The following is a 27658-nucleotide window of genomic DNA, read 5'->3' on the forward strand; positions in this document are numbered from 1 at the left end:
CCTGAGAAAGAAAGAAAACATCATTTCATCTTCCAGCGCCCAGGGATAACCACCAAATTCTGGGGAGCCTCCTTTCATAGGTCTTTGCATGTGTGCACATTCATCTGTCCAATTTTCCATCAACTGAATATACGATTATACATATACGATTATAATCAACATCTGTCTCTTTGTTTTGCTCACCTGTCCCCCACTGGGCCATCACCGTGTTCCTACCTGGTGACACCGCGTCCTTGTGTCCCCATGCTGGCACAGTAGGCCTGCTGCATCCTTGCATTCATTTAACATAAGTGAGACCATGTCCATTGCCTTAGCAGTTTGAAGGAGCTATTTGTATATGACAGATATGTATCCTTTATCGGTCCCTTGTGTCTTGTTTTTCCACTTTGTTAACTCATTGTGGAGACCCCTCCAGGTCAGCTGGGAGGGAACCAAAGCATTCCTTTCAAAGATGCTGCAACATTTTATGGTGAGGACATGGAAGGGCTCACTCACTCAATCCTCTTCTGCCTTCAGACTGTTTTCAATTTTTTTCCCCATCACAAACTATGCTCCTGTTGCTACCCACACACATTTGTGCTTTCATTTCTGCTGAGTGGCTGCTAGCAAAGGCTGAGCCTTGGGGGTTCGGGTGTGTTTTCTTTGAGTAGACAGTGCCTGCCCTACTGTTCCTCAGACAGGTTCACTCTGCTGGTGCACACCTGTTCAGTGCTACTGGCTGTCAGAACACTTAAACAGTAAAGTCCCCTCCAGTGCCCCTCCAATTGAGACGGAGCAGGGGCCTCCTCTTAGGGCACTGTAGCCCCCCAGCCCCCCAACAGGGCATGGAAATGAAGGCAAATCCCGAGTTCCTTGAAGGGTAATTCCTGGCACCCAGCTAGCCCTGAGAAATAAATGAGCAACTCGACAAACAAGAGGGTAACAGCGGCCTAAAACAACAGCCAAGGAAGCCAGAGTCCTGGGCTGTTTGGTTCCCTCTGGAAACTAAAGAGAACCCCTGAACATGTGTCTCTGAGTTGTTTTTCAGAAACCCAGACCCCCACCAAACAGATCCACTGGCACAGAGACCTCAGATAAGAGGGAGCTGAGGACTGAACTCTGAGCAGGCTCTTTGTTCTAAATTTCTTCCTGGGGGGCCTCGGGGAAGTCCCGCTCACAAGCCACAGCTAACATTCCGTTCTGGTAACCCAAATTTTTAAATGAAACTTCTCTTCCTTAACCAACTGCAAAACAACAAATTTTTGAATCTACCTATGACCTGGAAGCCCACCCCCACTTCAAGATATCCCACCCTTTTAGGCCAAAACCAATGTGTACCCTCCATGTATTGATTAATGATTTTGCCTGTTAACTTCTGCTTTCCTGAAATTTACCCCGCCTTTAAAAACCCTTACCTGCAAGCCATCAGGGAGCTCCGGTCTTAAGAGTGAGCTGCCCAATTCTCCTTTTTTGGTCCCCGCAATAAATGCCTTGTGTTCTCCTAGATTCTATCCCAATCTCAGTGTTTGGTTTTGCTGCATTGGGCAAGCAGATCTCAGTCCAGCTCGGTAACACAACTGTCCTCGCCACGACAGCCTCAACCCCAGGATCCTCTGACTGCCTACTGCAACGTGCACCTGGTACAGCAGGCGCTGTGGGATCTGCTCCGGTGCTGGCCGAAGCTCTGACCTTGCTCCAGTGCTGCCCGAAGCTCTGACCTTGCTCCAGTGCGGGCCAAAGCTCTGACCTTGGGTTGCCCAGACCCACCAGTTATCCCGTGAACACTGCCAGGCTGCAACGACTCATGAGCAGAGCATGGGGCTCCGTCCTTGCTGGTGTCTGGGAGTTACCCCTTTGTTTTTCCAACCAGACATGTCAGAAATGATATCTCATTGTTAACTTTCATTTGCATTTCTCTAACTACAGGTGAAGTTAGGAGTTTTTCCATATGCTGGTTGCCCATTTACATTTCTTCTTTTGTGAACTGCCTATTCATATTCTCTGCTCATTTTTCCACTGGAGTATTTGTATTTTCTTGTCAATGTAAAGGAGCTACTTGTGTATCATAGATAGGCATCTCCTAGCTGTCACTTCTGTTATGGTTACTCACCCCAATCTCTGTTTTGCTTTTTGGCTTTGTTTATGGTTTATCATTCAAGTTTTAAAACATTACGTAATCAAATATGCTTAGCTTTCCCCTTATAACTTCTTGGTTTCCTTTTCCTTCTAAAAGTCTTCCGAGTGTCCGCGTAATGAGTTTTTCTAAATTCGTTTACTTTTTTCATTTTAATTTTTACTTCATCTGAATTTTTTTTTTCTTTTTCTTCTAAGCTACTCTACATGATGAGATTTTTGTAAATGGCATGACACAGCAGTCCAATTTAATTTTCTTCTTATGCAAAGGCAGTGTGATAGCATCATTAAAATAATATCCCTTTTTCACTGAGTTGAAAAACCTCCATTGTGATACACTGAATTCCTCTGTAGGGGAGTCTATTTCTGGATCTTACTCTATACTGTCCCCCAATTCTCTGTTTTCAAGCACAGCATCTGCTTAACAGTAACCTTACAAATCCAGCAAGGAAAGTGTTCCTTCTGTGTTTTATTTTGTTTTACTTTTTTTTAAGACAAGGTCTTACTCTGTTGCCCAGTGTGGAGTGCAGTGGAGCAATCATGGCTCACTGCAGCCTCGAACTCCTGGACTCAAGCCATCCTCCCACCTCAGCCTCCTGAGCAGTTGGGATTACAGGCATGCGCCACCATACCTAATTTTTTCTATTAATTTTTTTTTTTTTTTTAGACATGAGGTCTCACTTGGTTGCCCTGCCTCTCTATGTGGTTTTTATTTTTTTCAAAAAATTTTTGACTATGCTAGATTTCTTTTTCCATATGAATCTCTCAATTTTTTAATTGTTTTCCCTCCTTTTTAGTTCCTCTTTACCACCACCACACCCCCACCAAGAAAGATAAAAAATTCTGGCTGAAATTTTACTTGGAAGTGCATTAAGTTTTTATAATAGAATTTGGTAGAACTGACATTTTTGCAGTTTCCTCCCCAATATCAAATCACTGTTAAGAGTTCATTGTATATCCTTTAAAATAACTTTATAGTTGGCTGGGCACGGTAGCTCACGCCTGTAGTCCCAACACTTTGGGAGGCTGAGGCAGGCGAATCACAAGGTCAGGAGTTCGAGACCAGCCTGGCCAACATGGTGAAATGCTGTCTCTACTAAAAATACAAAAAAATTAGCTGGGCGTGGTGGTGGGCACCTGTAATCCCAGCTACTCGGGAGGCTGAGGCAGGAGAATTGCTTGAACCCGGGAGGTGGAGGTTGCAGGGAGCCGAGATCATGCCACTGCACTGTAGTCTGGGTGACAGTGTGAAACTCCATCTCAAATAAATAAACAAGTAAATAAATAAATAAATAACTTTATAGTTTTTCCTTATATGGGCATTATATTTTATTGTTAGTATGGAGAAAGGCTATTGATTTTTTTTGAGAAATATATTTATCTAAACACTTTGTCAAATGAATTTATTAATCTAGTAGCTTTTAAAAAAATTAGAATCTCTTGTGTTTTCTAGGTCTACCATAGCATTATCAGAAAAGATCATCTTCCCTGTTCTTTGACAATATGTTTACTGATTGTTTTCCTGTTTTATCATGTGGTATGACCTCTAAAATAATGTTGAATAAAAACAGTGATATCAGCATTCTTTTTTATTATTTTAATGGAAATCGCATTAGAGTTGCACCTTTTTGATGTTAGCTATCTTTATCATAGAAAGTAAGGTTCCTCCTATTAATTTGTATTAGTTGTGGCTATTAAATGTTATTAAATTCCCTTTTAGTGTGAATTGATATAATCATAAACTTTATCCTTATGGGTATAATAAATTATGGTGGTAGCTCTCTTGATATTGAAATATCTGGAATAAACTCTGCTTGGTTATTACATATAGTCATTTAATACACTGCTGCACTCACTTTGCTAATATCACCTTTAGTTTTCTTTTAAATCTTTATTTAATACTTGGATTGGTCTTCAGCCTTCTTTTGAAGCCTGCCTGTATCCAGTTTCAGCACTAAGCTTACACCAGCTTTATAGGATCAATTTGGGGCTGATAAAGAGCCCTGGAAATGTCGGCTGTCTAGTGGCTGGGTGAGACTCAGCTGCTCGCCATGTAGGTCTGTTTCCAATCACTATATGGAAATTGGCCTATTTTCTACAATTTCTTCTAATTTTTCTTTTCCTAGGTTTTTATCCATTTCTCTAATTTTTCAAATTTGTTGCCATATTACTCTCATTTAAAAAATATGTAATCACAATTACTGTTTTTTTTTTTTTAAGAGACAGGGTCTTGATATGTTGCTCAGGCTAGACTGCTGTGGCTATTCACAGGTTTGATCATAGCACACTATAGCCTCAAGTGAGCCTCCTGCCTCAGCCTCCCAAGTAGCTGGGACTACAGTTGTGCATCACCATGGTGCCTGGCTATAATTACTCTTTTTATGATTCCTTTTTTATTCTGAATCTTGCATATGTTTTTTTCTATCTCTTTTTTTCCATCAGCCTCATGAGGAGGTTATTATTATTATTTTTTGGACCTTTCAAAGAACCAGATCTTAGATTTACTAACCTCTGGCTTTCATTTGCTTGAGTCTTTATAGTTTGCAAAGTTTCCATTTTCAGAAGAAGAAAGAGACCCAGGAACATTCTGTGGCTTGCTCAAGGTCCCACAGCCTGCTAGCAAGTGGCTGAGCTGGAATTTAAACTAGGCCCCTGACTCCAGGCTGCTCCAAGAGATCTCTGAGCCAAGCTTTTGAAGGCACCATCAGTGGCGCCTGGGATCTCCGGGAATCTCCCAGCAATTTTGTCTTCTTTTAGGTCACCTGTCCCTTTACCTGCTGCTTCAGTTTCTTAGGCACAGGGCTTCTCTCTGGTAAAAGACGGGAAGCTCCTCTGAGGCTACGTGCCCCTGAGAGACCGTGGGGAGGCTGGAATCTAGAGTCAGATGACCTGGCTTGAATCCTAGTTCTGTGGTTGGCTGTGGGCACCTGTGTCTCAGTTTCCTTATCTGGGTAAAATGATCAACATCAATAGAGCCCACTACCTAGGATGGTTATGGTGATGATTACACAAATAAAGATAGGTTATCTAAAACCCCAGTGGTCAAATGTGCTTCAGAATCCAGAATTTTTAGGATTTTAGCAGTGGGTATACTTCATTATGTGCCATACACCCTCCCACCTCCAGTCTAGGGCAACATACTATTTTACAATTAAACAGAGCAGTATTTCTGCAGTGATCCACATGTATATCACATTGAATGGAAAAAGCCTCTAAATAACCTCACCTATTACTTCAAAGAAGGTTTGTTTACAAACAATGAATTTGCTGCACAGTTTTGAAATATGCAGCAGTTTTCAGAATTTTTAGATTTAGAATTGAGGGTAAGGGATTGCGGACTGTGCAGGTTAACCCATAGGATAGCCTTGGCAGGTGGCTGGTGCCTGACCTATCCAGCTGCTATTGTGTCCACAGCTCCCAAGGTCCAGTTCATGGACATTATTTGCTGAATGCTCATCTACCAGTCTCCCACAGTGTCCCCTGCACAGTTCCTCCCTACTCCCAGGGACCTATGCCCAGTCCAGTCCTGGCCTTGGCCCCTGCTGTCTGCACACCAGCTCCCAGCCTGGCAGCAGGCTGGTGCCAGGAACAGGGGGAGACAAAGCCCTGTGCCCACCTGCCTTTCCTCCAGGGTCTCCCTCTTCCTCCTGCCTCATCTCACGTGGACGTAAGAACTCACATCATCATCAAAGATGGCATACCAGGACTGGCCTGGTTCCTGACCCCAGAACCCATGGTGCCCCTCAGTGGTCTTGGTCTCCAGCTGAGTCCACAGCTTCACCTGCCTGGCCCCTGGCAGCACCTTGACTGGGGGCCTTTGGTCAGGGTGCTGGGGTGGAGAGTGCAGAATATCATCCCAGGGCAGGTCCTCCACAGTGTGCCTCGACTGGCCAGGGGCTTCTCAAGTGTGCCTTGGGGAGTAGAGCCCTCTCCGCCCCTATGGACAGCCCACCTCAGGGCCTGCAGGAAGCCCTAAGTGTCTTTCAAGACATAGCTTCCTCAGCTGGAGTGTGAATGGAGCCACCCAGGAGCCCTGGATCGCGGAGGACTGAGCTGCTCAGAAAGGTGTGCCCCCCAGCAGCCTACCTGGATGGCAATGGGGACAATCTTGTTGGCCAGGTTCTTATACAGCAAGCAGATGGGAGCGGCCAGGAACTGGAGTGTGCAGGGGTCTGTTTTGTTGGCATCGATGCCATCCAGCAGCTCAAAGTCCACGATGAAAATGTTCCCTTGCTGCAGGAGGCAGAGAGATGTGTCCAAATCAGGCTCAGCAGATGGACCAAAAATCAGGCCTGGGGAAAGAGTGATGACCTCTGGGGACCCCTCTCCCTTTCCTGCGACTCAGCGGAGTTCAGAATGTGTACTTCTCTCCTCTGACTCCAAGGCTGATTGATTCACATGGAAGGTGTTCACAGGTTGTGGCAGTTCGGGGTAAGGTGAAGGAATGGCAGCAGCTCATTCGGCATTTGTGGTGTCTGAAACCTGCTTGACTGGCACGAAAGATGAGAGACCGACCTGAGTGTCAGTTTACTAAGAAGAAAGAGGTTAGGTGAAATAGATGTGACGAGTTAAATGCCAAAAAATGATGCTGCCGGACTCTACAGAGAAGTCAAAACTGGGCGAACTCAACCCCAGTCAGAGCCAGGACAGGGGTCTCCCTTGGGAGGAAGAGAGGAAGCGGGGCGGGGCTGTCCGCCGGGTGAGGTAGAGGGGCTGCGGGGGAAGGGGGAGGGGATTCTGCACGGTCAGGGGAATCTACAGGGGTTGAGGGGGGTCTCCAGGAGGTAGGGAAGGTCTGCGGGGGCGGGAATGAGCGTGTTTCGGGAGAGGGGCTGCAGAAGCAGAGGGGGAAGGGTCTGCAGTGGTTGGGGAGGTGGGGGTGGTCTGCAGGGTTGGCGTGTTGTGCCCTGGTCTGAGACTGGCGACACGGCGGGTCATCGGTGTAAATTCGTCGGGCTTGCTGACCCGCGGATCCGTGCCCTTTGCTGTAGGTGTCAACACACCTCGACACACAACGAGCGTGCCGGTGAAGTGGGAGGCGGGCGGCCGCTGCGAGCCGCGCAGTGGGTCCCGCAGAGGGGCCCCTAGGAACGCCAGGTGCAGGGTAGGCCTGCTGGGCCGGGAACGCAGCGCTTAGGCCGGGGGCATGGCCGCTCCTTCCGAAGCCTTTTCTGTTTCCTGAGTGGTGAAGGAAAGGGTGAGGGTCCCGGCTGCGGAGGGGTCAGGATCTACTCTGCCTGGAGACATCCCAGAGCGCCCCCCTGCAGCTCCACCGACCGCGCCCGCGCGCAGGACCCCCGGGCTGCCCGACAGCACGCAGGACAGAAGCCACCTACCCAGGACGGCAGGAGCTCGGAGCCTGGCCACCGCCCTCCTCCTTTATGTCGTGTGACACCAGGGATCAGCCCTGAGCATCTGTCGCGATGGGCGGGGGGAGCGGGGGTGGGGACGGGGACTTTCCCCGCGGAGGCACCCAGGGCACTTTGTGTTGAGGGGGGCAGGTGGAGACCCTTGGGTTGGTCGGGCACAGCGGTGTCTTGCCTTCTAGGACTACGGCTGGACAGCTGGACTTTGAGAGCTGAAGTGACCATCAGACTCTACCCAGAAGGAATGGCTGCTAATCCAATCTTGAGACCACCCAGGCTGGTGAAGGTGATACTGGGAATAGGGGGCCTGAGATTTGAGGCCAATGCCTGCAGCATTTCTCTGTTATCCCAAGCCTCCTTTTCATCTTTCTGGAAAACGAGGGGCGGGCCTACCTTTCAGTTCTGACGTTTTAGGATTCTGCTTCTGACAGTGGAGTTTTTGCCTGTCTACAGTCCCTGTCCCCTCTGGGTCAGCGTATTCCATTCTCCTGGCCGTGGGCACTGGCTCACAGAATCAGTGAGGCCCGAGGATGGCCTAAGACATCTGCTGGGAGTGTTGGGAAACAGGGTCTTTCTTGCTGGGAGTGGGTGGTGTTTGCTAAGCTGGTGGAACGTAAATCTGAAGCTGCTGGTGATCATTTTTTACCTCCACATAAGGAAACCCTCCTAAGGAAAAAACCACCAGAGGCAGAGGATTGAGACATGAAGAAAGAGAGACAGACAGTGCAGAGGATGATCTGAGCCCTGGTCCCAAATGAGTTAGCATTGCTTTTTACTGTTGCCTGAGCCAATAGAGTTCTTGGATTAAACCAGATGGAGTTGATTTTTGTGATGTGAAACCAAACAATCCAAATATAAAGTCTAAGAACTCAAACAAACTTGAGCTGGAACACTGAATCAATACCAACAACAGGGATACAATTTCTCTATTCATGTTCCGGAAAATAACTGCACATTTTAAAAAACAATGGAGGCATTTTTAGTAGGCCACAAGCTTGCTGTAGATCGCTAAGGTGCTGCCAGATGGGCAGCATGAATGATTGTGGGGATTAAGAATCATGCTGGTGTGTAGGAGATGGGGCAGTGTGTGTTTAAGAGTCTAGTCAGTGAGGGGTGGGTCAGCTCAAAGGAAAGGTGACTCATAACCCACGTGCCCTGGAGGTGGCCAGGACTCCCAGTGGGAGGCTGATGCCCTGCCCAGGTGCTGAGGACAGCCACTCCTTGGCTGCTGGGTGCAGAGATGGCTGCTCAGTCTTCCAATTCTAGGATTCTATATGGCTTAAGGTTCTATGATCTTTGACTTGAAGTTTGAAACCTATAGCCACTGAATCAATGTTACTACGTCTAGCAATTCAGTCCGCTCAGGAACACAGATGCTCTCTCAGTGTGTGGGGGATTGTAACTGTCAGCTGTTCACATGACCAGGAAGTGTTCTGGGCCTGGTTGGGTGCAGGAGGAGGAGGTTAGGAAACACTGCCTGCACTGGGGCAGGAGACTTGCCCAGGGACTTCAGCTGGGTGGGTGGCCCTCTAGATTTAGGTGGGCCAGGTACTGGGGCTGTAGGTTTATCTCTAAAGGGCACCAACCATCCCTCTCCAACTAGGGCCCCAGGGTAAGCTGAGCTCAAAAGACTGGAAGCAGCAGAGGCCACCTGGACACCTGGGGATAGGCAGCAGGGCCTGGGTGGCAGGAGGCCCCATCACGCTGGCTCCATGGGGAAGAGGCAGGCTGATGGGCCAGCGCCTGTTGCTGAGCCCCACCAGATCCAGGTGGAGTTGGTTTGAACTTCTTCTGTCTCAAGACTAGGTCAGCCTTGCAGCCGGAGGCGGCTGAGTCTGCAGGTAAGGGTGGGGAGGAGAGTGCGACAGGAGCATGGGCAGCAGCATTTCTAACGAGAAAGTCAACCATTCTGTTGGGTTTCTCCTTGTGCCCCTTTTTTATTCTCACACAAGGTCTGCTTCTTTCTCCAGTGTTCTCCCCTTTGCAAGGTGGGTGACAACTGATGACCTTGTGTGTAAAGCACCTGTCACAATGCCTGTCCCACCACAGGCCCCTAATCAATGGTAGCTCCTGTAATTATTGATACTGATAGTGAAAATATTGACATTATGTTCCCAGACTCGAGCATCATGGAGAAACATTCCCCGCAATTCCTCCTCTGATGTTGCACAAGACAGTCTGCATAATGCCCAGGACCCTGGCTGACACTGCTGCCAGGAAAAGGAAGCGGCTGCTCTAGGCCAGATGGGCCTGCAGTTAGCGCCTTGGGGGCCTATGAGCACTGGCCAGGAGGAAGTGGCTTCCACCTGACAGACTGTGACCTTGGCCACTTCCCCAGCCCATCAACCCCTACCTGGACCTCCTGCTCCAAGCTGAGCTGCCGCTCCAGGCTGCAATCTACCATCTCCGTGGTCACTGGGAGCTTCTTGGGCAGCTCTGTGCAGCGCCGGATCAACACAGGGTTGCAGCCATTCAGGAACTGGTAGCCAAACATCAGGTCTTCCTGCCAGTGATTCATGACCCGCTCTACCAGGAGAGAAGCGAGGCCCACCCTAAGCTCTGAGTAGAGGGCAGCCAGGGCTGTGGCCCTCCTGACCTCACCTGAGAGCACAGTCCCTGCTTGGTCTCCTCCCCCGAGTGCTCCCTGGATGGGCACAGCTCCAACTGCTGCCCCCTGCCCATCACTGGGTTAGGCTGTAGCACCAACTCATCATACCTGAGCTGGCCCTTAGTGGCTCAGAAGCCTCCTGGGGCACTCAGGTCCTTCAGCCCAGCATGGAGTGTCCAGGATGGAAGGAGGAGGGCGTGGAGGAGAGTCCCTGGGGGCAGTTTGCCAAGTTTGGTTCCCCATGTCCTGATTTCAGCACCTCTTCTTGTCCAGCCATTCCTGCCTCCTTAACGTCCTTCCCATGCCATGACTGGCCACTATGAAGCTAGTGCTCTCATCAAACACATCCTAGTCCAAAGGAACCCAAAGTTGCTTTCATGTAAATGCCTAAAACACAAGCCAAGTTCTGCCTTTGCTCTGTTCAGAAGCACAAATGATTGATTTGTGCCAAGAAAAAGTTCTGATACTTTTGAGACTTTTGATAGTGAAATGAGGTTGAGGGTGCTCGAGCTTGAATATCTGAGGAGGAGAAACCTCTGGGCACAAGGGTGACCACAGTGATGGTAAAAGGTGTGGAGTGTACGGGGTGCTGTTCAGGGTGGCATGGTGGCAGTGAGGCCCCCATGCTGCAGCAGGCAGGAAAGCCCTTGTCAATTTCCCGGCAAGTCTCAGACAGGAGAGCAGCATCCCCTGTCCCCAGCACCACTTGGGCCCCCAGAGGCACACTCACCAGAAATAGTGTTGCTGATCTTGACAAAGATTTTCTCAAAGTCGGCAAAGTCATTCCAAGAAGACTGGAACATGTGCATGAAGCGGTTGATGAACAGGTTCTCCATCCTGCAGACCAGGAGAGAGGTCACCTTGCACACACCAGCCATGCCTCCCTCTGCAGAGCCCCTTCACACCGAGCTCTCGAGGGTCCTCACAACCCCCGCCCCCTCCAGGCAGCTCCGCAGAGGCAGGTGATTGGCTTTTCTGAACCAGGACAGAAACTGGCATCTATACGGGATGCTGTTCTACTGCACCTCACCTGTCAAAGAGACAGGCCAGTACCCTCCAGAATAGCCTACAGTGCCTTGTATTCCATTCACACATGTGTTCATTCATTCATTCATTCATTCACTCATCAGGCACTTGCTGTCCCCCACTCAGTGGGCCAGTCCCTGTTCAAGCTTCTAGGAACAGAGATCCAGCTGCTCTACCGTGTTGCCTGGATTTTGGGGCGATGAACAGTTCAATTGACTTGAAAACTCATTTATTTTCTGCTAAATGGCTCCGTGCTTGGTGCTGAGGAGGACAGAAGTTTCCAAATGTTCACTGCACAGGACAAGAAAATAGAAACCCAAGGCCAGAGCTTGCTAAATTCAGAATGCAGGCTGCAGGTACTAAGGAGTGAGATGTGAGTGTATGAGCAATCCCCAGGGCTTCCTGGAGGAGGCAGGGTGTGGGATGGGGCCAGGAAAGGTGGAAAAGAGAGGAGAGGCTTCCCAGGCTTCCTCCATAACCCTGCAGGGTGCAGGACAGGAGCATGGGAGTGCTGCCTAGTGTTCACCATGACACACTGTGCCTCAGTTTCTCTCTCTGGCACACAAAAGACTGAGATTAACAAGATAGCCTGTTGCCTCTCCACCGTCAGTGCTCAATCACTGCCTACTCTTCACCCTTGACTCTGGCTGCCGCTCAGAGCTCAGGCCTTTGCCTTGGGCCTTTGCACATCTGTTTCCTTCAAGCTGGAATGCTCTGTGCCCCTTTCTTTTCTGCTGTGGAATAAACTGTGCTCCCCAAATTCATGTGTTGAAGCCCTGACCCCCAGTGTGATGGCATTAGGAGGTGGGGCCTTTGGGAGGTGATTAGGGTTAGATGAGGTCACGAGGGTGGGGTGCCCGTGATGGGATTAGCATCCTCGTAAGAAGAGGAAGGCACCAGAAGGCTTATTCATGCCCTGTCCCCCTCTCTCCTCTGCCACGTGACCATGCTGTGGGAACACAGAGACATCTGCAAGCTGGGAAGAGGGCCCTCACCAGCAAGTGGATTGGCTGGCTCCCTAATCTTGGACTTCTAGCCTCCAGACCTGTGAGAGACAAATGTCTGCTGTTTAAGCCATCTGGTCTGTGGTATTTTGATGTGGCTGTCCCAATAGACTATGCCATTCTCTTACTGCACACATGGGGTGAGTGTGTCTGGAGGGCTCACTGGAGGGATGCTGTCTCTTCATTTCCTCTGTAGCTCTTACTGCAGCTTAAGTGCAAACTCATGTGTATGAATCTGTGCCCGCTGCCCTATGCATGCTGAGGGCATGGTCATGCCTGCACTTTACTCAGCATTGAGCCCAGGCCTCCTAGTGTCCAGAGGGGCTCATGCAGCATCGTCTCATGGACTAAGAGGTGACCTCACCTAGTGCAGGGGACTGTGCCCGGGGCACTCCTCCAGTGGCTTCCCTTCTTGCCCACCCCCAAGGAGGCAGCCCTAGGTGGCCAGGACCCAGTGCTCTGCCTGGACCCACTTCTCAGGTGGAGCATGGCTGGGTCTGAGCTGTAGACACACACCTTGTCATGGGGAAAGCTGGGGAGGCAGGGACCTCCCCACATCCTCCTGATCCAGCAGAATCAGAGGATGGAGGCTGGGGAGAGCCTGGCTGATAGGACACAGGGCTTGGTGACATCCCAGCTCTGTTGTCCCAGGGGAATCACCCTGTGAACACGCATGAAGGCAGCAAACTGGAGCAACCACAGGGGGGAACTCCTAGGATAAGCAGGAGACACTGGGGGTCTCTCCCACCTGCCCTGCCAGGTCTAGGGGTGCATCCAGGCAGAACAGCAATCCCCTTCCATCCTTTCTTAGCTTAGCAAATGCTTCTCTCCTTTGTCCTGGCTACCCTGGTTCTCCTAGGAGGCCATGACGCTCAGGAGAGGGTCCTGGGGCCACAAGGCTGGAGGCCTTTGTGAGTACTGTCTTTTTCTCCTCATGCGTCAGGACGAACAAGCAGCCTGCAGGTGACCGAGAGGGTGTACTGCTGGAAGTTGCCATGGCACAGCCTGGGCAGTGTGGCCGGCTTTGTGATGGGCTGCATACAGTAGGTGCTCAGTGCTACAGCATCCTGGAGCTGTCGAATAATACCAGCATCATCTTCCAGTCCTTCTGGTACCTTCTTCACTTGGATCCAGCCCCTCGTGGGGAAGGAGGGGCTTTTACACAGGTGCTTGCTTCCAGGGAGGCTGCTGTGGCCTCACCATGGCTACGACCAGCAGCCAGGCACCGGAATACCCAGAGAAGCTTCTTTCAGCCTTGCTGCCTCCTTCCTCCTCCAGCACCCCTCGTCAGCTGAGTGTTCTGGGCTAGGAATGCTTGTCAAGCTGGAGGAGTAAACCTTACTGTAGCATCTGCTATCAGTCTGGGTGGGGAAAAGAACTTATTTCTGGGAGATGAGAGGCCTTCCCAGGCCCCGAGAGCCCTGTAGGGCCTGAAGATGGTCCAGCGCCAGATGGTGCCCCAGAAAGAGGTCCTGTGCTGGGGCGCCTGAGGTCCCGGGTGGTCGCTCGCCCCTGTTCTTTGGAGGAACCAGGACTGAGTCACCATCTACCCCGCTGGGTCTGTTTGACCTCAAAACAGGAGGTTTACTCTGAAAACAGGGTGGGTGTGGTAGTTCTCAGAAGAAGCCACAGATCTAGGAAGAAGTGGAGTTAAGAGGAACATATTTGCATGTCACCTAGAGGCAAAATATTTCTATATCCTTACAGATAACTGGAATATTCAGGGCTTCGAAGATCTGCTTTTGTAAAAAGAAGGAACCTGCAGGCCAGAGAGGGCACCAGGCTTTTTCAAGGCCACACAGGCAGGTAACAGCCACCTTGATCACCTGGCCTAGGGGCGGTGACCTAGCTTTCTCCTGCATCTTCAGCTTTCTCCTGTGCCAAACTGTGGCCCAGGCTGGGCACCAGCTGTTGGCCGTGTGCCAGGTGAGCCCCCCACCCCTCGCCCCTACATCTGCCAGGATGGGCTGCATTTCTGCACTGTCCTCCCTCACTGGGAAGGAAACTCTCTTTCTCAACTTCCTTTAATGAGGCCATTGAGGTTCACCTGACCTCTGTCTCCCTGCTCTTTCCTTCTGCTAACAGCTTTTCCATTTTTTACGCCACAGTTGTGCTGTGCAGGGCGGGAGCAAAGCTTGCTGAGGAGGGCTGGCCCCCTTCCAGGCACAGCAGGTGGCTAGGAGGAACTGTGTGCCAGAATTACTCAGAAGCAGCGGCAAGGAAACCAAGCTGTCCCCAGCCAGAGGTTTAACGGGGAGGGCTTCCTCGGTGACTTCAGCCGAGTTTCAGTTTCCTGCCAGTGGGCACTGAGTTTAACCCACTCTAGGGGGTGAGTGTAGCAGTCCAGATTTTAGCAAGGGCCCCAGGGGATTCTGAAGCAAGCTATACTTTGAGAACCACTGCTGAAGAGTTTGCAATGTTTTCCAAATTAATTTGACTACAGAACAAATCGTTTTTTTGAGGGAAACATGACTTCATGCTTTGTATTAACTCTTGGTCTTATTTTATGACGCATTTTTAACAACAACATGATGCTACCTTAGCAAATAAAATTGAAATTTTCTAGCCTTGTCTAACTTTTAGATGGGATTCCCCCCTACATTTTCCAAACAAAAATTTATTTTACAATGGGACACATCTCTGATTTCATAACAAAATTTAATGAAAGTCAATAGGTTTTATAGGCATCAGTTAATAGAAGGGGATTATTTTTTAAATTTCCAAGGATTTCAGAGGCTTTCGGGTAGCATTTGGGAAGTTAAGTGGCAGAATGCTACTTGTGTCACAGGAAAAGTGGTTCCTATGAGTGCTTTGGTGACTTGGGGCCAAATGGTTTCTGAGTTGGGATGACGATAAGAGGGGATGTGGTCTTCTTCCCATATACAAACCCACGCTTTGTTTTCCAATGCCAGGCCAGCAGGCTCCATCCTCTTTCGGCCTCGCTTTCCTCCGCCATCACTTCTCCCGATCCCCAGCCTGGGCCCTCACTCTTCCTCGTGCTGGTAAGTCCCTCCCTTCCTCCACACGCACTCTGCCAGTCCACTGAGCTCAGGACCCTTCTCTCCTGGCCTGGCCCCTCCGCAGGGGCCTTGCCTGGGGGACTATCGCTCCTTGCCTGGGGGACTATCGCTCCTTCCCTGCACCCCTGGTGCCTTTTTTGTCTTTTGAGACAGGGTCTCACTCTGTCGCCCAGGCGGGAGTTCAGTGGCGCAGATCACTGCAGCTTCCACCTCCCCGGCTCAAGCGATCCTCCTGCTCGGGCATCCCAGAACACTGGGATTACAGGCGTGAGCCTCCGCACCCACTCCCTACCGATCATCCCCTTTCAGGACGCTGCCATCCATGTAGCTGGGTCGCCTGGAGCACGGGGCATGTGGCTGACCTGCGGCGCTGGGGCAGGGCCGGTGGGAGTGGTTGCCTCAGAGCGCACCCCCTAGGCCTCTGCCTGCCCCCAGGCTCCCTCTCCCCTGTCCCTTGTCGGGAGTCCCTCGTCAGCTTCTCTGCTCAGCCCGGCTGCGCAGCGTTCTCAACCCAACCCCTGGACTCATCTTCGCCCCAGCCTCCTTCGTGTCCAGCGTCCCTTGTAAATGACCCCCCGGGCCGGGTGCCCCGCTTTCTCTCTCGGCCTCTTCCCCGTGGCCTGCTCTCCGCCCGCCGGCGCTCGCCCGGCTTCCCTGCCTCTGCGCCTTCACCTGACCGCAAAGGCGGCCAGGGCAGCCTCCGCGCGGCTTGACTGTCACGGCTCCCTATTTGCCCCTGGACGTGGGTTGGAAACTAGGGCTCATAGCGCCTCTACGTACACTGCGGCACAGACTGGCGTTTCCTACGCCGCCGCCTTCACTGGAAAGCGACCCTGTGGTCCTGGGGAGAGGGCGGCTCCATCCGCCACCCTTCCCGGAGCTGCCCCCGCCCATTCTCATAGGAAATCGCAGGGCGTGTGAGTCCCCCACCCCTCGCCCCCACCTCTTCCATGACCGGCCGCATTTCTGCACTGTCCCGCCCCACTGGGAAGGAAACTCTCTTTCTCAATTTCCTTCAATGAGGACATTGTCTTTTCAGCCCTGCCACCCCCTGCAATCGTCTTCCAGGCTGCAAACAGTGAGTGGGGAGGTGAACACATCAGCTGCTCCTCCCTCCACACCACCAGGAAATTTCGCAAACCACTTGGCTCTTGGCGGCCTGGCCTCGCCACACCTGTGCCCACAGTCTCTCTCCGCTGCAGTCCCCTGTGCCGTTCTCCAGGCCCCACGTACCTCTGCCTGGGCCCAGTAAGACCTGGTCAGATCGCCCCCGGCTGCAAAGCCTTCCTGGGCCCCATCAGAGAGGACGCCCAGGTGAAGCGAGGGTCCCCTGCCCACCCGCAAGCGCAGGGGCCCTTCCAAGAGTGCAGCCCTAGGCCGGTGTGTGATGCTGGAGACGCGGTCCCAGAGGGCCTGAACCAAGAATGGAGAAGACAAAGGCTGTCTTTAGGGAGAAACTTCCCTGAGGGGCTGATGTGTGAGGTCCCATTTTAATCTCACAACAACCCTGGGGAGGAGCTGGGGCCCGGTCTCATTGTTCATTTGAGGACACCGATGCTCAGGGAATTTAGACGATTTCCCTAGGGTCCCCCAACCCCCACGGGCCCAGGGCCCTCTCCCAGGCACCCCTCATTCCCACACAGGCTCCTCTAAGCTGCTTCCTTGTGGTCCAGCCCCCTTGGCTCATCTCCTCAAATACAGGAACACCTCTTCTCTTCTCCGCAGAACTCAAGGGTCTCCGTCCACTGTGCCGACACAGAGGCGGTGCTCAGAGTAGGCCTAAGCTTACTGTCCAGCCTGCTGCGCCAGGAGGGGCAGAAGGACCCCTCTCAGGATTCCTTCGCTCTGCTCCTGCCAATAGGCCATCACTCAAGGGGCTAAGTGACAGGACAATGTGGAGAAACGTGGGCTGCAGCACTTCTGGGGCCAAGGGCAGGGTAGGCGGCACTGGGGAGCACAGGAGAGGGGACCTCACTGAGGCCAGGGGCTTCTAGAAGCTTCTGCAAGAAGGGGCCCCTCACCCATGTCTTGGCCAAGAAGTGGGGAGGGTGGGTGTGGCAAAGGAAACAGCCAGGTCAGAGACAAGAGATGCTCTGCAAATCCCTGCTGGCTCCCCACTGTGGAGCATCCTATGCATGTAGGACCCGAGAGACGGCAGGGGCGGGCGCCTCCCTATGGATGTATCTCCATTTCTGGGCAGAGACATCTGGGCTCTCACCTGCAGTTGAGCCAACCAAGAAATTATATTTGCTTTTTAGAGCGAGCCTCCAACAAATTATACAAGCACTTGAGAATGAGCCCTCCCACTGTCTTGAGAGATGGAGCCCAGGGAGGCAGCTGGAAAGATGCTCCTGCCCTCACTCAGGAGAGATGGTGGAGCTGGGAGAGGAGGAGGCACTCCCTGGGACCCAGCAGATGGACTTAACTCAGCAAATAGATGCAACCATATGTGGGGGGTGGGGAGGCCCAGAAAGGCATACAGGCCAGTGGTCTTAATCCTGGCTATACACTGGAATCCCCCAGTAGCCCTAAAACATAACTGTGCTGGACTGCCCCTGATTCCACAGTTTGTGCAGAGTGGGCAGCATGGAGTCTGTAACACTAAACACATAGGATTGAGAACCATATATCTAGGCTGTTGTTAGCCATGATGGGGATACATGAAAAGGAGGTGCACAGTTACCTTCTATACCGCAGGATAGCTGCTCATTAAACCCTGTTAAAATGGACTGTGACCCAGCTGGCACTCAGGGGCACTCAGGGGCCAGGTGGGTCACACTTCCATTTTAATTGGATTTAATGAGCACCTATTCTGTGACAGCTGCTAAGATACAGAGGCTCCTGAGATACAGAGATGACAATGACCTTCAGAAACACTGAGCAGAGATAAGAAAGGCACAGTCTGGCCTTCACTCCACCATTAATTCCTCCATCCATCCATCCATCCATCTTTCTGTCTACACTTCCATCCGTCCACCATCCATTCACCATCCACCCATCAATCCATCCATCCACCCATCTATCCATCCATCCATCTCACTATCTATCCATCCATCCATCCATCCACCATCCATCTATGAATCCATCCATCCGTATATCAATTTCTCATCTATCCCTCCATCCATCCACCATCCACCTGTTCTTCCCTCCTTCCTCCTTCCCTTCATCCATCCATTCATCATCCATCTCTCAACCCATCCATCTACCTGTCCATCGGTTTGATTGTCCATCCATCCAGTATTCCTCCATTCCCTCCAAACTGAGTGGCAGTACTCTCCACCTCACTACCTCACCATCCTTATCATTCCCTCCAGACTGTCTCTTTCACAAGGGCCTTCTGTCCTGCTTGTCCCATCCTGGTCTGGGACCTACCCTACTAAAGCTACATGGCTTTGGTCAACAATCCCAATCCCAGAGTAGGGGAAGGGAAGTGAGCCCTTAACTGCCATGATGTTTCCAGGGAGATGGTGGATAGTGCTGCATTACTAATCCAGATGTTAGGTTTTAATTTTTCTTTCTAGTAGACCCCAATTGTGGTAGGAGAAAAATGCCCCAGCTTTGGACACAAACAGACCTGGATTCAAATCCTGGTTTTGCCAATTTCTGCCTAAATGACGTTAGGCAAACTCCTTGACCTTGACCCCTTGGAGACTCAGTTTCCTCACCTAGAAATGGTCAATAATATTATTTACTTCCCAGGATGGCCATGAAGCTTAAAATAGATTATTGTACCCCCGCAAAACACCGACACAGTGTTTAGAAATAAATAATATTATTTTAAGCTTTGAAGACTGGCTGGGTTCTCAGCCCTGTCTACCTGCTGGGTGTGCAGACCCAAAGCCAGGGTCCCACCCTCATAGACTGTCATCTGTGGGTGTGGGGTTGGCCTGGCACTGGGAGGTGCTAATGCTCCTCAGAGGATTCTAGGTGTAAAAGGAAATGAAAATCTTTGGACCCCAATTCACTCTGCCAAAAGGGAAAAATTAAGCTGAAAGCTGAGTCATGCAAGAAACGAAGATAGCTACAGATAAAAGGTGAAAACCTCCACAGGTAGCTCTCAGTGTTCACCTCATCAAGTGCTGATGGTACTAAGCACAAGAGGAATACATAACTGACTATTCCCTTACCTGCTCCTTTTCTTTTGCAACATGTGGATTCAGTAATGTGACCATGCCCTCCCTTTCTTCCCTCGAGCCTGTTTTTCTCCTTTAAATATTGATGCCCTTAAAGACATCTTTGGAAAAAAGCACAGACCACCAACTGTTCCTGTGGATTTGTGTTCCTTTTTTCCATGTACGTCTTTTTTTTTTAATTATTATACTTTAAATTCTAGGATACATGTGCACAATGTGCAGGTTTGTTACGTATGTATACATGTGCCGTGTTGGTGTGCTGCACCCATTAACTCGTCATTTACATTAGGTATGTCTCCTAATGCTATCCCTCCCCGCTCCCCCCACCCCACGACAGGCCCTGGTGTGTGATGTTCCCCTTCCTGTGTCCAGGTGTTCTCATTGTTCAATTCCCACCTATGAGTAAGAACATGCGGTGTTTGGTTTTTTTGTCCTTGCGATAGTTTGCTGAGAATGATGGTTTCCAGCTTCATCCATGTCCCTGCAAACGACATGAACTCACCCATTTTTATGGCTGCATGGTATTCCATGGTGCATATGTGCCACATTTTCTTAATTCAGTCTATCACTGATGGACATTTGGGTTGGTTCCAAGTCTTTGATATTGTGAATAGTGCCGCAATAAACATACGTGTGCATGTGTCTTTACATCAGCATGATTTATAATCCTTTGGGTATATACCCAGTAATGGGATGGTTGGGTCAAATGGTATTTCTAGTTCTAGATCCTTGAGGAATCGCCACGCTGACTTTCACAATGGTTGAACTAGTTTACAGTCCCACCAACAGTGTAAAAGTATTCCTATTTCTCCACATCCTCTCCAGCACCTGTTTCCTGACTTTTTAACAATCGCCATTCTAACTGGTGTGAGATGGTATCTCATTGTGGTTTTGATTTGCATTTCTCTGATGGCCAGTGATGATGAGCATTTTTTCATGTGTCTTTTGGCTGCATAAATGTCTTCTTTTGAGTAGTGTCTGTTCATATCCTTCACCCACTTTTTGATGGGGTTGTTTTTTTCTTGTAAATTTGTTTGAGTTCTTTGTAGATTCTGGATATTAGCCCTTTGTCAGATGAGTAGATTGCAAAATTTTTTTCCCATTCTGTAGGTTGCCTGTTCACTCTGATGGTAGTTTCTTTTGCTGTGCAGAAGCTCTGTAGTTTCATTAGATCCCATTTGTCCATTTTGGCTTTTGTTGCCATTGCTTTTGGTGTTTTAGAGATGAAGTCCTTGCCCATGCCTATGTCCTGAATGGTATTGCCTAGGTTTTCTTCTAGGGTTTTTATGGTTTTAGGTCAAACATTTAAGTCTTTAATCCATCTTGAATTAATTTTTGTATAAGGTGTAAGGAAGGGATCCAATTTCAGCTTTCTACATATGGCTAGCCAGTTTTCCCAGCACCATTTATTAAATAGGGAATCGTTTCCCCATTTCTTGTTTTTGTCAGGTTTGTCAAAGAGCAGATGGTTGTAGATGTGTGGTGTTACTTCTGAGGGCTCTGTTCTGTTCCATTGGTTTATATCTCTGTTTTGGTACCAGTACCATGCTGTTTTGGTTACTGTAGCCTTGTAGTATAGTTTGAAGTCAGGTAGCATGATGCCTCCAGCTTTGTTCTTTTGGCTTAGGATTGTCTTGGTAATGCAGGCTCTTTTTTGGTCCCATATGAACTTTAAAGTAGTTTTTCCCAATTCTGTGAAGAAAGTCATTGGTAGTTTGATGGGGATGGCATTGATCTATAAATTACCTTGGGAGTATGGCCATTTTCACGATATTGACTCTTCCTATCCATGAGCATGGAATGTTCTTCCATTTGTTTGTGTCCTCTTTTATTTCGTTGAGCAGTGGTTTGTAGTTCTCCTTGAAGAGGTCCTTCACATCCCTTGTAAGTTGGATTCCTAGGTATTTTATTCTCTTTGAAGCAATTGTGAATGGGAGTTCACTCATGATTTGGCTCTCTGTCTGTTATTGGTGTATAAGAATGCTTGTGATTTTTGCACATTGATTTTGTATCCTGAGACTTTGCTGAAGTTCCTTAGCAGCTTAAGGAGATTTTGGGCTGAGACGATGGGGTTTCTAAATATACAATCATGTCTTCTGCAAACAGGAACAATTTGACTTCCTCTTTTCCTAATTAAATACCCTTTATTTCTTTCTCCTGCCTGATTGCCCTGGCCAGAATTTCCAACACTATGTTGAATAGGAGTGGTGAGAGAGGGCATCCCTGTCTTGTGCCAGTTTCCAAAGGGAATGCTTCCAGTTTTTGCCCATTCAGTATGATATTGGCTGTGGGTCTGTCATAAATAGCCCTTATTATTTTGAGATACATCCCATCAATACCTAATTTATTGAGAGTTTTTAGCATGAAGGGTTGAATTTTGTCAAAGGCCTTTTCTGCATCTATTGAGATAATCATGTGGTTTTTGTCATTGGTTCTGTTTATATGCTGGATTACATTTATTGATTTGCATATGTTGAACCAGCCTTGCATCCCAGGGATGAAGCCCACTTGATCATGGTGGATAAGCTTTCTGATGTACTGCTGGATTCGGTTTGCCAGTATTTTATTGAGGATTTTCACATTGATGTTCATCAGGGATATTGATCTAAAATTATCTTTTTTTGTTGTGTCTCTGCCAGGCTTTGGTATCAGGAGGATGCTGGCCTCATAAAATGAGTTAGGAAGGATTCCCTCTTTTTCTAGTGATTGAAATAGTTTTGCCAAACTGACATGATTTTTAAAATTCTCTACAGGGTCAATGTGCAGATTTAAAGACCCCTACACTCAGTAGCCCTGGGGTAGGGTCAGGGGATCCATATGTTTAACAAGCAGCCTAGAGTCTCCAGATAGCCTGGACAAGCTTTAAAAAGCCCTGCGGACATTCGGATGAAACAAAGGTGCACAGAACCTTTATCTCTGCCATTTATTAGCTGGGGGCCTTGGGCAAGGAAGGTAGTCAACCTCCATATTCCTCAGTTCCTCAACTGTAAAATGGGGATGATGACTGTGGCTCCCTTGTGGGATTGTGATGGAGGAACAGGGGACATATGTCCTGGGATCAGCACTGGCAATTTGGCCATTCTTACCATAGCACCTGCCATCTTGGTGACAGCCTGGACATAAAGCCTTCACACCTTTGAAGTGGCCATAGGGAGGATGAGATATGGATGGGGAGGAGGCATTCCAACTAAAGACCCCTGCTTTGGGCCAAAAACACATGTATGTCTGGTGTCTGGAGTCCTCTAGGTTGTGACTTTTTAAAGATACCGGTTGTCCTTCAATTGTGCATTGAGAATCCACTCTATGGCCAACATATCATCAAAGCATCTGGCTCAGCTAGGCTGTTACCCCAACCCCCAACCCAAGGACCCCATGAGGAAAGGACTGAGGGTCCCACCCCCAGCACCAGCCGCTGGAGGGGCTGCCCAGAGTCCCTCAGTTTTCGTAAACTTACGCTTTGGAGTAATTCAGAACAAAGTCCACTCCTTTTTCACTATCAAACTGGATATCACGGGGTAAATCCTTGTGGCATTTGGCATCGATGCTCAAGGGGAAGCCAGGGTTCCACTCCATCCATCTGAGCATGAGAAAGGAGAAGAAATTGAGTTAAATGCCGGCCTTTGGTCTGCCCCCTCAGCTGAGGGCCGCCCACACTGTCAGACGATGTTACACGGGGAGACTGATGTACCCAAAATAAAGTCAACACATCACAGGCTGACCCTGTGTCCAGTAAGGTTCTGGGACCTCTTCCAAAGTCCAGCGGCACCACCTTTGCTGTGCCCTGAGCATCAGAGTGGGAACCCTGAGACCAGGCTTACAGTGGTACAGGTGTGCACCACTGCATAAAAAGTTCTGAAGGTAGTCTAGGGAGACCTCACTTACTAGAGGTGACACTGAACAGTAGAGGCCTGCTTTGCCAGTCACTGGAGGTAGAAGGCGTTAAGGCTGCCCAGCCACGCCCAACCTGGACATCTACCATTCTGCCAACTTGGTCAGTGTGTGCCCTGGACTGCGTGCATGTCCTGCATGTGGCATTTGGGGAAATGGGACAGTTCTTATGCCTTCACAATAGGACGACAAGGCAGCAGATGGCCTCGGAGAGGGACCCAGGCACAGACGGCTAAAAGGCTTCTCTCTCTCACCTGCTGGCCAATAGCAGCTTTACAGATTATTACAATCGAAACAGCTTCCCCAAAGACAAGCCAGGGACTGCATCCAGTAAACATGCTCAGATCCTGACATCCTTGAAACTTATCCTGTGGCATTGGGCATTTGCGTTTTTGAAAAATGTTTATTTTGCTTTTCTTTTTGTTTACTTATTGACTAAACTTAAATTGTGAAAATGTCAGAGGTGTTTGGACCACAGCGACTCCATCTTGAATAGGGGCTGGGTAAAATACGGCTGAGACCTACTGGGCAGCATTCCCAGGAAGTTAGGCATTCTAAGTCACAGGATGAGATAGGACATTGATGCAAGATACAGGGCACAAAGACCTTGCTGATAAAATGGGTTGTGGTAAAGAAGCCGGCCAAAACCCCACAAAACTAAGATGGTGATGAAAGTGACCTCTGTTCATCCTCACTACTCATTATATGCTAATTATAATGTATTAGCATGCTAAAAGACACTCCCACCAGTGCCATGACAGTTTACAAATGCCATAGTAATGTCAGGAAGTTACCCTATATGGTCTAAAAAAGGGAGGAACCTTCAGTTTCTGGAATTGCCCACCCCTTTCCTGGAAAACTCATGAACAATCCACTCATTGTTTAGCACATGATCACAAAGTAACTACAAGTATGCTCAGTCGAGTAGCCCATGCTACTGCCCTGCCTATGGAGTAGCCATTCTTTATTGCTTTACTTTCTTAATAAACTTGCTTTCACTTTATGGATTCACCCTGAATTCTTTCCTGTGGAGGTCCAAGAACCCTCTCTTGGGGTCTGGATCAGGACCCCTTTCTGGTAACAAAAACAAAATGAAATCCTGTTAGTTTCTTTGGGGAGGGAGAATGATTTTGTGTTTGTTTAAAAACCATATTTTACATTTTAGGGTTTTAGCTTTTTCATTTTAGCTTTTAATATTTTCTTTTGAGAAGAAAGTAAAATATCGAGATTTTGGGTCATAAAAAAGTCCTGAGTTCTTTTTATATGATCTTGTGCTTTGACTTTCCCCAAATCCCAACTGTCACAGTGTCCTCTTGGCCCAGTAGGCCTCTCCTTAGGATCAAAAGAAGTGAACAGGGACTGGATATGATCCTTCTGACAGCAACGGCATTTTGTCAAGTGTTTTCTGTTATGTGGCACCTTACATTTCTCACTGTTGGTTTATTTAGAATATTCTACATCCTCAGACTTTAAGAAAACTTTCCATTTTTGCTGTTTGTATTAGTGCCAATGATAGTATATTAACAAGGATAAAAATGTGGACAAGTCTACAAATTTTTTTTTTTTTTTTTTTTTGAAAATGACTCAAGGCATCTCCAATATATATCTAAAATTGAGCCATTTAGCAGCCTCACTGGTAGTAATAATCAATTAATTAGCTATCATTAGTCATATCAATTTAAATATTACTGACGATTTTCTCTTTGCCTGGACAGTTCAAGGGCTCTAGTTAATTTTACAAGCTCAGTGGAGCTGGATGTTTTTCAGTATGTAAACAAGGAGCCATGCAAGGGCATCTGTGCCAGCAAATGGCATTAATGTTTTCTTAAGTGAATAGCCCATTTGGACAGATGTGGAATACTTCTTCAGCACCAAAAAGACCTTCTTGCCCCATGCCCTGCCCTAGTCTATGGAGGGTGGCAGCATCAATGGGCAGAAATGCCCCACCTGTGTGGTTAGAAGACGATGGCCTCACAGCACATGGGGACAGGACAGCTTGCTTGCTAGTTCACTACTGCCCCCCTGAAACCAAATGTTTATGTCCCTTCCACTGCAGGTCACTGCTGCTTGAGAGACCCTGACAGGCTGACCTGCACAGGAGCCGAAGGCCTGCATGGCCACAGACATTAACTGGTGGAGATGGAATCCCACTCCCTTGAGGAAGACCAAGTGGAACACCCAGGCAGAAGGAACAAAGAAGTAGAAAGGCAATTAATTTATTGGAAAAAAAATGAGAGAGAGAGAGAAAGAGAGAGACAGAAAGCAAGAGAGACAGAGAGACAGAGAGAGAGAGAGACAGATGGAGAGATCCTAAGGGGATGCAGTTAGTATAATTAGAGTGTAAAAAGACTTTCTGTAACCACAAACATGATTTCTGAATGAAGACTTCAATAGACAAACAGACAAAGAGAATAGTCACTGTGAGATGTTTGGTCTCTTGTATTAAAAGAAAAGCTTTAGACAAATTAAATTTAGCAGAGTTTAATTGAGCAAAGAACAATTCAAGAATCGGGCAGCCCCTAAACCAGAGCAGGCTCAGAGTGACTTTGATGCTGCCTCATAGTTGGATAGGATTAATGGGCAGAAAAAGGAACATGACATACAGAAAATGGAAGTGAGGTACAGAAACAGCCAGATTGGTGATGGCTCAGCATTTGCCTTACTTGAGCCCAGTTTGAACAGCTGGCCACTGTGAGTGGCTGAAGTCTGGCCACTGTGATTGGCTGAGACTTGGTTACTTGCTATGAGAGTAGGTGACAGTCTGTTTACATGTCCAGTTAGGTTACAGTTCACTATGTACAGAGAAACTTTTAGGCTGATTTAAAATATGTAAGGAGAAAAGTTTAAGCTAAACTCATTAACACCTAGAAGAGAGAAGGTGTTCATTCAGCAACTAATTATGGAGCACCTACTATGTGCCAGGAAGTGCTTTGTGCAAAATAGAAGAACATGTAACCCAAATACAGGGTGAAACTACAAAGAAATGGAAGCCATAAATGAAACTACGAGAGACATAAACCAAAAATAAAATTCTAAGCCCCTGAACTGACTGATGGACCCTCCCCTTGGCCAAGGGCATTCCAAAGTTAACCTGACAAATTCGTTCAGGCCATGATAGGAATGGGTGGCTGATCGTGCCTCATTGTACTCTCCTCCTCTTGGAATTCAGGCACAACTGATCAGCATTCACATCAACACAGAGACGTTAAGCCCGTTAGAACAGACTCTTTCAGATTGATAAGAAACATTTACAATTGATTCTACCTGAAGCCTGTACCTGGAGGCTTCATCTGCATGATAAAAACTTTGTTTCCACAACCCCTTGTCTTAACCTAGACATTCCAAGTTTTTAGATAATAATTCTTTTAAGCAGTTGCCAATCAGAAACTCTTTGAATCTGCCTATGACCTGGAAGCTCCCCTCCCCCAAGTTGTCCCACCTTTCCAAAACCGAACCACTGTCCATCTTACACGTATTGACTGATGTCTTATGTCTCCCTAAAATGTACAAAAGCAAGCTGTACCCCAACCACCTTGGGTGCATGTTCTCAGGATCTCCTGGGGCAGCATCATGGGCCACTGGTCACTCATATTTGGCTCAGAATAAATCTTTTCAAATATTTCACAGAGTGTGACTCTTTTCATTAACAGACATGAAAGCCAGATACAGATGTAATATGCAAGGAGTAAAAGCTCCAAAAGGAGAGAGAGTAATATATGGAGAAGTGAAAAAAATCAAAGAAATAAAAGAAGAACTCCTTTAAGCTGAAAAATACTTCAATATCTTAAGTCTGTGAAAGGAAATTAAATTTTAGGACCCCAAACTCATTTAGCCAAAGGGAAATGTCAAGCTGGGAACTGTGTCATGCAAACCTGCCTCCCTCTTTTGGTTCCTAAATAAGATGGCTATGATGAAAAGCTACATGTCTCCACTATATTTTGCTCACAAGGAAATTCCTAGTGAACCGTTAAAATTTCACCATGGCAATGCAAATTGATAGCTTATCTTTACAAGTGCAGTCACCCACCAGATACAAATGCATATCTGATTGTTCCCCTGCCTTACTTTATCTATGTTCTCTTATGTAAAATGCAGACTCCCTGCATTTTTCCTCTGCCTCATTTGTTTATGTCATCTTATGTTTAAAAAAATGCAGATTCACTGAGCCAGAGAAAGGCATGAATAACTATTTTTCCCTGCCCTGCTCTTACATGAAAATTGTGTACTTCTCAATATCCCGCCCTTTCTCCTTTAAATTTGGAACCCTCAAAATCACCTTCACAGAAAGGCATAGTGCTGTCTCCCGGGCATGCATCCTTAACTTTCGCAAATAAATCTCCTAAAATGATTGAGACTTGTCTCATCATTTTTCTCAATGACAAGTCCTAGGTGGGGAAAAAAAAAAAAGGAAAAAGATATACCTAGGTATATACTGATTAAATTTTAAAATGTCCAAGAGACAGGAGAAAGAGAGAGAGAGAGAAGGAAAGAGATGCAGAAA

The 27658-nt window shown here is 48.3% G+C and overlaps 1 protein-coding gene and 1 long non-coding RNA gene across 6 annotated transcripts in view; one reads left to right on the forward strand and one right to left on the reverse strand.

The window, feature by feature from the left end:
- The window catches only part of ALOX5 (arachidonate 5-lipoxygenase), a 70178-nt gene that overhangs the window by 11166 nt on the left and 31354 nt on the right, over positions 1-27658 (reverse strand). For all 5 annotated transcript variants that reach the window (XM_024254086.3, XM_054522220.2, XM_054522219.2 and 2 more), the window contains 4 exons: positions 22724-22846; positions 10817-10923; positions 9832-10004; positions 6199-6345 (listed from right to left, as the gene is read on the reverse strand). In XM_024254086.3, the coding sequence (XP_024109854.2) occupies positions 6199-6345; positions 9832-10004; positions 10817-10923; positions 22724-22846 (550 nt within the window). The remainder of the gene's footprint in view (positions 1-6198; positions 6346-9831; positions 10005-10816; positions 10924-22723; positions 22847-27658) is intronic.
- Positions 7548-8288, forward strand: LOC129048226 (uncharacterized). Its single transcript, XR_008510398.1, has 2 exons — positions 7548-7764; positions 8136-8288. It is a non-coding gene; the product is annotated as an uncharacterized LOC129048226 (long non-coding RNA).

The sequence above is a fragment of the Pongo abelii genome, chromosome 8 (assembly GCF_028885655.2).
Source record: "Pongo abelii isolate AG06213 chromosome 8, NHGRI_mPonAbe1-v2.0_pri, whole genome shotgun sequence".
NCBI lineage: Eukaryota > Metazoa > Chordata > Mammalia > Primates > Hominidae > Pongo > Pongo abelii.